Genomic DNA, 13,856 nt, shown 5'->3' with positions numbered 1-13,856 from the left:
TGCGGTCTCTGCTGGCACAGTCTAAGGGAAATAGATCCAGCAAGTCTCCTACTCCACAAACAGCATGCACAACACTTAACAAATACTGGAGCATCAAAGGCAGGAAGACCCTTAACAAACTTATATATTCACAAACAAGACATGAATTTTAACAAAATCAAGTCTGGGTGGACTCAGGCAGACTTATAAAAGCCATACATGTTTCAGTAACTGAAGGGATGGGAGAAGGAAACAATAATTTGTTTTTAATTAATATTCCATTTTGTTAATTTTTAAAAAAAAAAAATCGATAGTCATCAACATCCAAAAAAATTCAACATATTTGCAGGTCTGAGTCAATCACCATTAATTCTTTATTCCCTGTTTTTCTTTGTTTCTACGTTACATGTCACAAGAATTTCAAAAGCTGTAAAGTGCATCTGGAGGTTGTGGAAGGTGCTGTATAAATGAAAGTCTTTCTTTCTTTCCCTATTTGGCAAAAATATTCCTCTCCCTCTGTCTACTCTTCCACCTGTGTTGAGTTGGTGATAGTTGCGTTCCAAATTGCCTTGGTATCTCTGGGCTAGAGAGAGGTGAAATTCAGCAATGTTCCCAATCCTACTCATGGTCCAGCAACCTAAACAGAATGTATACAGGCTGCTTGCTCCCATTCATAAATAAAGTCTGCACACTTGTAACCCATAAAGCTTCATGTCCCAGTGATGGCCCAATCCACCTTTATTGCGCAGGCTGAGATAGCTCATTGCTAAGGGTGTATTATCAAAAGGTGTCACCCTGTCTCATTTTCACTCCGAGTACAGGAAGGTGCAAGAGTCTGAGGAACTGTCTTCCGCTGTGTGAGTAAGTACCTTTGAAAGAACACAAAAAGATGGGTGGCCTTTGTAGTATATGCTGCCTATACTCATTTATGAACAATGTCACTATTGTGCACTCACCTCATTAAAGTGGCCAGATCCCAACAAGACAATCATGTCTTCTTGTCAGATGCAAGAGTGAGAGGTGAATTAGAGGCCTCTAACAACTGGCCTGTGTATTGGTGCTGTGCTCCATTAGACACTGTGGAGCCAGATTCTTTTGCATTAAGCTAACCAGCATTACAAATGTACAGCCATCCATTTTTACAAAACCACGTTGCTATGAAATAAACATCTGCACATCTATCACTGACCCAACATAGCAGCACTCTCTTCACGTGGCCAATGTTACTAGTGGTGGCAAGCAGAAAATTATGGAGTCTTGTTAAACTCGTGCCTCCCCAGCTGGCATCTGTATGCAGCAGGTAAAAGAAAGGATAGGTGTTGACCTTCCAGTTAGGGAAAGGAGGCTTGAGGTTAGGCTGAAGTCTAACAGTGGGTATCATCCTCTGGTCAGTCTCTCATTTTCCTACAGTATCTCACCAGGTCTAAAAGGAAAATCAATCCATTGTGTCCATGATATCAGCATTTCATCAATAGTCTTGGGACTAGGAGACATTCGTATGAAGGTGAAGTCACAAGGGAACCTTAACCATGTACCCAAATGAAATTCCACCTTCTTAAACCACCCATTATTAGTCACTGGGCCTACATGGGCAAGATAGTTCATATTGCAATAGGATATTGCTGGCGCACTGATGGGCTGAATGGTTTCTTTCTGTGGTGTAACTATAAACATATTGCTGCATGAGGCTTATCACCTTATCAAGCTCTGTTGAATAACAGAAGTGCACCCAAAACTTCTCCCACTCAGACTTCACTGGTTTGTTTTTGTCTCTGAAATCAGGAATCATTGTTGTTTTAAACTGAAGTTATAACTAATTATGCTGATCTACTTGGGCTCAGTGTGACAAATTTTAAGGATTAAGACCTGATTAACAAGGTGTGCTAATTTTGTTTTCACATATCAAGTCACAGAGGGACCAATCTCAATTGAAGTGTTGATAAAATGTCTATTCTGACTCCTGGCATACGCATTCGCCATTACAAACTCAATTTCAAACTCCCTGTTGATACAGATTGCCCTCACTGAATAGACATACAGCATATGGCCCAGTCTCTATTTCAGTGCCAGGATTATTGTGATTATTGGTGCCAATCTGCTGTTTACAAATCTTGCAGGATGACTGAAATCAGTGCTCTTAAAAGCTACACTGTCCATTTATTCAGTGACACTCAATTAATTGCAGCAACAAGATCTGCAATTATCAGCAATTCACCTTAACGCTGTACAGCCCAAAATAACCACTCCAGACACAATTTACGTACCACAAAACACCATCCTCATTTCAATTGAATGAAGCACTGAAGATTCTGCATGCCCACTTCCACAAACGTGACACAGTTCTTCTGAATCAGTGCTGTCCTGTACAGGTTAATGGCTGTAAGTGGGGCTGATTGTTACTTTGAGTTCCAACAACTTCCTATAACGTAGCACCACAGTCTAAAATTAACTTGTTGGATCCTGACCAGAATGTTAGTCACTGAAATGTCAACTCGTAACACTTTATTTCAGAGAGAGAGAGAGAGAGAGAAACGTGGGGTGGGGTGGGGTGAAAAATCACTGGTTTGGGGGAGTTTCATCCGTGTGTCTTCATACATTTCATTTGGTTTCAGACTTTTAAAAATCTTCCCACATACCAACAATTAGTCAAACACTTGGTGAGAGATTCAACTAAGACTCGCAAACGAGATACACGATTGACCGAGTCTGTTGATGCATTACCACAATGTAAACAGAGGACAAGAGCTAATTCTGCACCCCCACATCCACCTCTGTCAAACCCCCACCATAATTCACCACATGATATATTGCAATCATTGGAATGTAGAAATAAGAAAGATTTCATGAAGCACTGTCCCTTTAAAATCTGAGGGATTTAGTCTCCACTGACACACTTCGTCGCTTGCATCTGATATAAAGCCAGCTCTAACTTTCACAAACAACCTTCGAGAAATATTTTTCTACCAGTCAAAGCCACCTTACATAAATCCATAGACTCAACTTCACTTCACAAGAGCCCAAACACATAAGTATAGTCTGAATGAGACGTAAAGCTCTGCAGAAAACGCAGACCTTGCCCCAGGCCTGTAATGCTTGTGGATTTGCAATTTAATATCAGCTGCTGCTATAATGATACAGTTGCAGCTTACAAAAATTTGAAGGATGAAACTAACAAATCAATTTAGCTTTCTTTCAGCAGCACAGGTCAGTGAAGGGAGCGGTCATTTTGTCTGTCCAAGCCATTGCCTTACTGATTTTGTCCCATTCGATATCACAAGATGACACCATTGTAAATTAGCATCAGGAAAGCATAAACGCTTACACCCTCCCAGCAAAACTGCTTCCCAAACTGTGGATCCCTTCCAAATTGCTAAGGACAACACACCACATGCAAAGCAGGATCTTTCTGTAACTATAGTGGATGAAGCAATAGAATATTATAACACAGTTCAGAGTACCACCCTATAATGTAATGTCTAGAATATAAATATGCCTATCTACAATACCACACTGAAAACATAATAATATGCTGCACACTTCGAATACCAAGTTACACTGTGCAGTTTCAATACCACAATCTCTAGAATTCTGTAGTATAATATACATTTGGGATACTATACAGCATTGTGCATCTAGAATCACACAGCATACTACACACCCAGAATAATCAAGTCATATTTTGATACTGATCCATTCCTCTCAATGTGTGTAGTGCAGGTTGGTGCTGTCTGGAAGTTATTTGGCAGAACAACTTGGCCACTCAGTAAAAAGAACCAGCCTGAGTTTCATTGCATTGATATAAATGGAATGAAGACTATACAGGCAATCAGCTTTGCCAGAACACAGACAATGAAGACATTCACTCTGATTTCAAACTGTCTTACTCCTCAACAATAAAAGGTGGAATTTAATGAGGCCATTGAAAATGGGAATCATGGTGGGTCAGATAATTTAACCTCAGCTTTCCAACAGTGGGTTATTTTTAAGTGATTAAGACTTTTCAGCAACGATGCTCAAGACACACAGCAACCAGTGGTCAGAACCTAGTTTCCCCGCATTCGTACGTCATGAATAACAATGCAATAGTAGTAGATTCACCAACTTTAAAGAGCATTTAAATGGTCATTGGACAGGCATATGAACAAAATGGGAATATGTAGGTTAGATGGGCTTCAGGTTGGTTTTACAGGTTGGCACAACATAAAGGGGAGGGCCGGAGGGCCTGTACAGCTCTATGTAATGTTCTATGTTTCTATAATTACAATCATTAAAACACGGTTCTTCCAAATCAAAATAGGTCTTCAAGATTAATCAGCAACATACAGGAAACTTGCACCACTTTGTTTTCAACTGGTTAAAAGGTAGTGTGCATCAAACATAGGGGTTTATTGGAACCATAAGGGAGCAGTTATCGTTGCTGAACACTGAGGGAAAGAGGAGGGGAGCAGGAAAATGGTCATGGAGCTGTACTTGTCAGGAGTGGCACAAACACTGGTGACCAGGGTAGACTGGAGGTCAGGTGCAGACATGATGGATCCCAGGAGATGATGAAGAGTTAAGGGGAAACGATGAGGGTGAAAAATTGTGACCTACACAAGAGGGATGAGGGGGGCTCCCAGATTACCGCTCCAATCTACTGAAGCACTGCAGTTACCCAGAGGAGGGTGCAACCACTTTCTAACCACCTGTGATCATCTGTGGCCCACATGGCAGCTTCCTGCCCTTCAATATTATCATTAAATCCACCCACAATTTGCTGCACACTTCCACTGACATGACCTGCACCTCACTGATTAAATTCCACCTAAAGTCATTAACAAAACTACATTTTTAAAAACATTGTGACAGTTCCATTTCAGCACTTAAGAGTCATTAACTTGTCGAGAATAGAACAGTGTCTCTTACCTGAAAGCCCCCCAGGGGCCATATAATGAGTTCCCCCAGTTTCAGTTGAGGGAGGCACAGAATCTGGTGAGTCTGCTATAAGAAATAAAAAAGGAAAAGCATTTATTGAAATATTTCAGGATATATTTTTCTGACACCATTTGAATCACTAAACACAAATAACACATCTAATTACTTTCTCTCTATAGCTAAAAAAGTTATTGACAGTCACTGACAACAGATTCTCATATAAAGGATAGGTTCATGAAAGAAACAGTTTGGAGTGATATGGGTCAAGTGCAGGCCAGTGGGACTAGTTTAGTTTGGGAACGTGGTCAGTATGGCTTAGTTGGACCGAAGGGCTGTTTCCATGCTGTACAGCTCTTGATTCTATGACTGCGAATGGACTTGGGAAACTTGCTCACCTAAGGACATTGGTATTTTCAAATCCCAACTTCCTTTGTTCCGGTCTTCGCCAGGAACAAAGTCCCATGACAATTCCTGTAGGAGTCTAACTGCCACTTTATTGCTCCATTCTTCTGACTCATTGTCTGATTCAGGAACTCAGTAGATAAGCAATCGGAAAGTGACACAGGGTGTGCAGCAGACAGACAGACAGATACAGAGTTACAGTTGTATAGTTTATTAGGGAGATTGTGGAGAGGGAAACATAATGTGCAGTAAACCTAACACAAAAATCTATCCAGCTCTCAGAGGGTTAACCTTCATTTTCCTGTTCCAACAGCCATTTTTGACTAAGCTGATGAAAGCCATCTCCTAAGAAGCTTCAGCCTTGTTTTCATGCCACAGTTCCACATTAAGAGCCGAACAGCGAGGGAGCAATGTGGATCCATTTTCTTTGGCTCTTCTCCAAGCTATCTCCATTTCCCAGCCAGCTACACTGAAATACCTCAAATACTAAAACCTAGAGGCTTTGAGAAGCCCAACCCCTGATAAAGTTTAGGCACTATTACAAAGTGTCTCTCTCTTTAAAGTCTCTTGCTTCAGAATAGGACTTTCAAATGAATCTGTAGCAAATCTGTTCAGACTTCAACTGAAAAGCCTGTCAACAGATCTGCAAAAAAAGTACCTTTAACCCACATCACTCTCCACCCGCCCTGGCTCCAAATTCCACTGAGCTCATATCACAAGAAACTTTTCAAAGTCAGCCCCTGATATTTTACAGCCAGGGGTATCTCTTAACAAGCATGGGGCCTTTCCATGCTCTAAACGAGGTACACTTTAAAGAATGGTTTGTGTAAAGTAACACATTACCTGAGCCATTCAGGCAAGCTCTGCTCCTAAGGCAGCCTAGGCCAAACTATGAATGCTCACCAGAGGGGAATTTATTTTCTTCAACATATTGGCCTTCAGTTTTGAAAAAATTTGTTTTGTCTCCTTCTCTTTCCCAGAAGCTAACATAGTTGCTGCAGGGTAGAGGTCAAAATGCTGAACTATAACATAACTGTATAAGAGGAGTTCAATAAAACAGCTAGTTGTTTTGAGTCCGACATTTTCATACATTTATAAGGCTACAAGCATATCTGCCATGCTATTCCATCTTAGCGTTATACAATATTGAGCTTAGTTTTCCTCTCCCATCCTAAAGACACGTGTTCAAACTGGGACACAGTTCCTCAGGTACCAGAAACCCTCTGGAATGTCCACCTAGTACGTTAGCCCAAATGTTTGAGAGCAGCTGATCTATTTTCTTTGGTGTGGGAAGTGTTGAAATTGTAGACAATGCCTGAGCATGTTGTCACCCAATAAACTGCACACATGCAAGAGTGATTAAGAGGACTCCTCCCTGACCTAGGGGCCCACGTCTGATAACAGTGAAGGTGGCAGTGGTTTGTGTGACTTAGTTCCTCACATTCATATTTTACCTTCCCATTGTTTAGAATCCTTCAAAAATAAATTTTACTTCATGCCGTGAGCAAATTAAGTTCTAAGTGCCCAAGTGTTATACAACAACACAGCCTTCCTTGGGATTGGAGCTCAGCCACACTGACTGGTCACACTGGCTGGCAGAGGACATGGAACAAAAAACAAAACTTATGTTGCCAATGTCGATTGTTTGACTAATTACATGATTATTTATGGCCCACATGTTGAAATTTGACTTTTTAAGAAATAAAAACACGTCACTAAAGTTGACAAGCAGGTACACAGAAATGGGATTTAGACTTATATTTGTTTTCACTCCAAACCAGAAGGAAAGCCTTTCTGTAGCTTCCAAATACTAAAAACTCGGCACTACTTCCTCGAAAGTTATTGGGCTTTCCCTTCCATTAGTGCAGCTTCAGATTGTGGCTTTCTGTTTACATACATAATGTTAACCTTTATGTCAACACCTCACAGGAAGTTGTTCCACTCAACTAATGGGACTCATCAGGTGCAGGAGTTGCTGTATGTCTAATTTACTTGAGGGCCCAAATTGTTTCGCTAAGCCTCCAGTCTGTTCAAGCCGCTGTGTACAGCCTCCACACCACTCCCGCCACACACCCCTCCCACCTCATAGGTTAGATTCTGTGATTGCTGACCAATAAATCATTTAATTTGTTAGTAAATTTGTATATTGTTACCAATTGCTAAATTTCCAAAGTGATATTTTTCCCTCCAGGCAGAAATCTAATTAGTTGCAAGTAGAAACACTCCATAAGAGGGAATGAATGCATATAAAACTTGGATATATCAGGAAACACATGCTTGGTTTTATAATGTGCTTCATGCACATCATGGTCCCACATTTGTACTGATCAATAAGAATGCTCCTATCATTCTTCTCTCTGCTCACAAAACATCTACAAGCCTAAGTGACAGTACATAAAATGCCAGAAACTAATGAACCATGTTTATGAATGGAAAGTGGTAGGCCATTTTGCTCCTCCAGCCTATTCAAATGAACCATGCCGGAGTCGTCTTAACTTTGCTACTTGCCAAAGATCCATTGCCTTTAAAGCCCTTCAACTGGGATTGCAATGATGATACTAAAGACTTGGTCTGTCCTACTTGGGTTTGGGAGAGATAAAAAAGAAAAGAATCAACAAAACCTCCTGCTGCATCTCGCTGCTGGTAAAGATGCACGTAGGTATTAGATGTGACCCATATATTAGGCTCAGCTATAATGTCCCTATAGTAAAATAACTTACTAACACTTTCTAGGTTCACAAATGAAATAGGTACATTATTTAGCAATGCAGGTGCTTTGTACCTGAGTTCGATAGATGATGATAATACTTTAAAGCCGTGCTGAATCATTAATAAAATCAAAATCAATTTAAAAGATTTTAAAATTTCTTCCCTCCTTAAATCCCTCCTTTGTTGATAATCCAGCAGGATTTTCACATAGAAATCAATTTTGAACTATTACTTCTTCAAATCCCAGGGTAAATACCCAGTACAGATGTCACACAGTCCAGGCATAATCCCTCAATGGACTGCTAGGTCCACATCTCATTTAAGAAAATAAAAATATATGAACAAACATTACAATTTACACAACTTCATGTGACAGGAGCATATGCAAAGAACTTGAACATGAAGGTCAGTAGCAATTTGTAGCTGTTTTGATTTTCTGCCCATAGGCGTGAAATTCCTCAGGTCAGTAAGAACTTTACTGCAAGTCAGCTTAAGAGCTGGAGAAAATTGGACTGGGAAGTTAGCTTTGTTTCCAACAGTACAAGCATGTAGTCAGTTCTCATGGAATTACACACCAACCCATCCAGAGCCTTTAGAAGGTGGGTGTAAAGAGAAAAAAAGCATACTTTATGGGTCTGTGGCTGCAATGCACTTCATTGGAAAAGGAATCATGCATCAATGATGCTGTATAAATTCTCACATTGATACAGCACATTCAATCTCAGGAAATCTCAGACCAGTTTATAATGAAATCTCAACATTGTACAAACATTGTTGTTACATAGAAAATATGATGTGTACAGCAAGATCCCACAAAAAGTAATAAAATCATGTTTAGATAATCTATTTCAGTGGTGACAATCAAGGATTAAATATTGGCCATGACATGGTGAACTCCCTTATTCATTGAAATAACCCCCTATGGTTTACTGTCTCATGTAATGATGGTATACCCAATAATGCAGTACTCACTCAGCACTGCACCAAAGTGTCTATCTGGATCTTTGTGCTCAAGTCTCTAGAGTCAAACTTAAACCCACAATGTCTGTCTCCAACATGAAAATACTACACTGCTAACTTAAAACAAATTTCTCTGTCTAAAATATATGGGTGACCATTTCCACAGATACTCTTCTCAGCTCACCTTACACAAAGCCGATTTCCCTACCTCTTTTACTGAAGGTTTACTTTAGGCGTCTTCTAATGTTCAAATCACATAAACAATTAGCATACATTGCCACACTCTACTCAGTGCTATATGACAACAGGACTTGCACTGCATGAAGTCCGATCTCTAACAGAAGAAACTTGTGGAAAGGAATTGCACTGACAATGCAATGTTCCATTCAACATGAAAGCCTACTGAGTAGACATTATGCTTTTCATGTCATGGTAACAGTTGGGAGCTGGGTATGGTTGAAGATGTGGTCAATTCCACAAATAGCCAGGCAAATATGAAGTGTGAGTCATCCAGCCTTTCCTGAATAGGTATTATATTTGCATGCACCATAAAGAATAGCTTCAAGTGGCATTAACAGGTCACACCCAAGGGATACTGTCCAACTCTTGGAGATCATGAAGAATGGTCTCTTTGAGATGGAAACATCAGGATTGCATCTCCAACAGTTCTCTAGACTCATCTATTTACACCAGTCCATCATGTATGAGTTTCAACATTTTTATGTTTATGCTACTGAAGATTAACTCACATGCAATGATCCCATTGTAGTCCCAGGTGACTAAGCTGGAACTCACATGAGCTAGACCACTGAGTCCACACCTAAGCCTCTTGTAAGTGCAATTATTTATGAACTGCAAGGTATTCGCTAAAAGACAAAAATTAAAATGCACTGCCTTGTGTGTGGTACTGAGTCTTGTAGAAGTGGTTTTCAATCATGATCCCCTAAATATTGAGTTACTTTATGCAAATTGATATCATAGTCAGACCATGCAATTGCCCTCAGCGGTTATGAGCTGGTTAGGGTGAGGGGACAACCAGGCACAATTCCTATTATTTACCATTCAACCAATACCATGATGATCTGGTCATTACCACATGATCAGCATGGGAGCTTGGTGTGTGCAACATGATCAGCATGGGAGCTTGGTGTGTGCAAATCAGCTGTCATACTCCCTGCATTGTAACAGTAACTACACACAACCACTGGTTGTAGAATGCTCTGAGCTTACAAAGAGTGTTTTCTTTCCTTCATTTATCATTTTTTCAATTGATTTCTATTAGAAAGTGAGAGAACTGGGTGTAAGAGGTTAATACCAAGTTGATCAGTCACAGGATTCTCCCCAACAAATAGATGGCTAACCATCAGTGTTTTAACCTCTGAAAAAACTGTACCATATGGGAAAAACCCTGTAAAGTGACAAGCAGGCAGTTATGGGGCAAAACCCAAGAATTTGGTAATATCTTTTTCACTGGCTCCAGAACCCCTAATAAACTCAACGCATCAAAATTTCCATCTGTTCAGATAAACAACAATTTCATAGCAATTTGTGTGAAAACTCTACATGTTATGTCTTGTCTTGGGCTGTATATGAAGGTGTATTTATTACTCTATGGTACACTGTGAAAATTCTAACATTCACCAAAAAATGAGAAACCAGCCCAAATTTCCCCTGGAGGATCAACTTTCTAGCTATTCCCCAGATTAGTTCTGAATCATGCTCCTTTCCTGATAAAAGCTGCTATCAGCTTTCCAGTGTTCAAGGTTCCACTCATTGTTAATACTTTTCAAAATGTAATAAATCAAATATTTTATAACTTACAAATAACACAACGGTTCTCCTCTACAAACACAGTACAATCTTTTAAGCAGATGGGGAGGTGGGGTGGGACGTTTTAAGGAAATCGTTTTCAATTTACATACAAAAACATCTGGATTACTATGAGAAATAACGCGAAAACACCACTTACCAGGCTGCTTGAATGAGTCCATTGGAAATCTAGAATAAGGAGGCGGGGGTGACTCTGGAAACATAAAAAGAGAGAGAAAAAAGTCAAAGCCATGAGAAAAGAGATAGAAATTGATGATAACGCTGGCAGGAGAGCCGGCATTCTTTCGCAAACTATTTGTCTTAGCTCTGGGGGCTGGAGGCAGCGTAGCGAAGGCGGCGATTGCCTTGATAGTTAACAGTCACATAAACAAAAGAGTCAGCCTGGCGCCAGTCTCACTGATATGCAACTTGTGTGTCTAATCGCCCCTCCTTGGCTCACGTAAACCACTTCTGCTCTGGAAATTACACTGAATCAGTCTGGCTGAAGATCTGACCGCGCCATCTAACTGGAAAATCACCCATTTACCGCGGCGACAAGCCTTCTAGACAAACTTAAAACAAAACTTTTAGTTATTTGATTGATACATCTGACAGGTTTTATAGGGCATTTAAAACAACTTGCCTCCTGCTCCCTTGTAAGAGCAATGTGAATTTAAACAACAAGCAATTCATGTTCAAGCAATTCCCAGAAATACTTCAAAAAAAACCTCTTAATTTATCACCCCCCCCGCCTCCGTTGTCGATCTAACTCAAGTTTCACTTTACATCATAATCCTGAATGAGAATCTATGCAAATATAGAGAATTGATTATTATTAGGCAACACTCTGAATTCGCAACAAATTTACATAATTTGAGTAGGGACAGTATTGGCCCAGTAATATTTGGATTGATCGGGCAGTTTTAAATCAGCGCATGTTCTTTTTTTTTTAATAACTCTGACCCTGAATTAGTATGGAATAAAATTCAGTTGTAAACCGGATCGCTCGGAGTTAATACTAATCCCGGGATCAATCTCAGATGTTAGCAGAACGTTGTGACATGACCCCGAGTTTTTCAGTTTAAAAAGAGATAGCACGATGAAACTTCCAGCTCAAATCTACTCTGGTGAGTGTTTATTTTAAATGTTAGATTCTTATAAAAGGGACACCTTTCAGGATGTGAATAAAGCGACAAGGCTGGTTAGATTTGCAGAACTTCAGTTGGGATCCCAATTACTGTAAACTGTGGTGGGATTTTTTTTTTAAAAAAACAACAAATGGAGGCGCCGAGGTGGCCCCACTTGGACGGGAACAGCCACAAGGAAAATCCCGCAACTCGGTTTTCCTCTTAAAGGCATACTTTTCAGTAACAGAAAAGGTGCATTCGGATAATTGAGAAAGATCTTACCGAGTTCACACAGTCTGCTAAGGTGGTGCGGGTTGCAACAGACGGAATCCGGGTTATTCGTTCCGTACGATTGACAGCAATAAAGTCTCTTCAATTCTGAGGAGTTCCTCAGGTCAGCCCAGCGGAAGACTTTACATATCAGTACCGGCAAGGAGTACGTTTGTTTACTTAGTTTGGGCTCAATCATCTTGGGTAAAAGGAGGCATCCAGTCCGGGCTCCTCCTTTACTGTCCACAGATCGCAACAATAATTCCAACTGTTTCTCTTTCAGCTTCTTCAGCAGCGAGTGCGTGAGGGCTTTCAGTTCGGGGTCCGAGGTACCCGCTTTGGATGCTTTCGCCCCGCAACATCCCCCGGCACGGCTGCTACTGCCTCCGTCACCCCCACCCCCTCCTCTTCCCCCTCCTCGGCTTGCATCGCCCTCTTTATCCGTCTGGCCGTCTGCTTCTCCCAATGCACGGCTTCGCCAAAGTCGCCGCACCAGACCCGATCGTTTCGTCCTGAACATACGAGACGAAGATCCGCCAGAGAGAAATCCGCTAAAACCCAGCCAGGTACAGAAAAAACATATCCGCAAAACATGAATCCAGCCTGTCCTCGATGGCAACGACACAGTAACAGCCGCACAAATCTGTAGCATACGCCAGCCCCTTATCTTTAGGCAGGTTAAAAAATAAAAGATCCGGTTAAATTGGTTTTAACAATACTACAATTAAATACAGGAGGATGGGCCACAGATACAATCATGCATTGTAACCCACCGGCATAAAGTAGGGAAAATGTAGCCAAGAATATGTATCCATTAAAATGTAACCCAAGCGTTCGCTTGTTGTTCCTTCCTTGGCTTTTGGGGAGCCACAGTTTAATCCAAGCCCTTAATCCGGCGGTTCTGATGATTGTCGAGATCGCTCTCTTCCTTCGTTTTCCCTTCTTCCTTTCGGCGGTTGTAGATACACATGCAATGTCTCTAATCCGTTCCAGTCTCCTCTCTTTCTTTCTCTTTGGTTTGACTTGGACGTGCGTATGCTTGTCTTGTCTCTCTTTCCCAGTTGCCTTTCACTAACTTAATGCCTCCCTCCAACAATAATTTAAAACACAACACAGCGGCCTTTAAAGGGAGGGGTGAGGAGGAAAAGAATTTTTTTTTAAGAGAAATAAGACCGAGAAAGTTGTCTCCGTTTACAGCTCTGCTTGTGGGTTTCCTGAGTGTTCCGGACTCCGGGCTGAAACTGACACAAGGCTTGAAATTTACAAGCTCTTGCCTTTGGCTGCGCATTGGCGCGGTCGATCACGTGTGTGTCTAGACACTTTGTCGCGGCCCCCGGTTTAAAGTGATTGTTACGCAAACAAGCGATCACATTACAAACAGCCCCTTTTACTTAGAAACCTCCAAATCTCCCCCCCCCCCGTAACATACAAACTACAGGCAACATTCATCAGGCTACAATGCACTATCAATTTTCTGTTTGTTTTGTTGGGGGGGGGGAGTGGGGGTTGCAGAGAAAATCAATCGGGAAATTTTGGGAACTGAAACTTGCTCTATCCGGATTCTCCTATGAACATTTCTGTCATTTTTTTTCTCTCTCTCAGTTTTGCCTCCTCTGTCAAACCAGCGGGGAACCAGGTAAACGGTCTGTTCAAGCAAGACTGTCTTGTAGATGTTGTTGCCGGGCG

General features: G+C 41.1%; 1 protein-coding gene across 1 annotated transcript in view; it reads right to left on the bottom strand.

The window, feature by feature from the left end:
* The window catches only part of smad7 (SMAD family member 7), a 42,172-nt gene extending 28,710 nt beyond the window's left edge, over nt 1–13,462 (bottom strand). The window contains exons 1-3 of the mRNA XM_072574713.1: nt 12,183–13,462; nt 10,934–10,987; nt 4,885–4,959 (exon numbers count right to left, since the gene is read on the bottom strand). Of these exons, the coding sequence (XP_072430814.1) occupies nt 4,885–4,959; nt 10,934–10,987; nt 12,183–12,822 (769 nt within the window). The 5' untranslated portion in view covers nt 12,823–13,462. The remainder of the gene's footprint in view (nt 1–4,884; nt 4,960–10,933; nt 10,988–12,182) is intronic.
* Between the last annotated feature and the right edge of the window lie 394 nt (nt 13,463–13,856).

Source organism: Chiloscyllium punctatum, chromosome 1 (assembly GCF_047496795.1).
Source record: "Chiloscyllium punctatum isolate Juve2018m chromosome 1, sChiPun1.3, whole genome shotgun sequence".
Lineage (NCBI taxonomy): Eukaryota > Metazoa > Chordata > Chondrichthyes > Orectolobiformes > Hemiscylliidae > Chiloscyllium > Chiloscyllium punctatum.
Note: the sequence above shows the minus strand (reverse complement) of the source record. Positions and strands in the feature narration are given on the sequence as shown.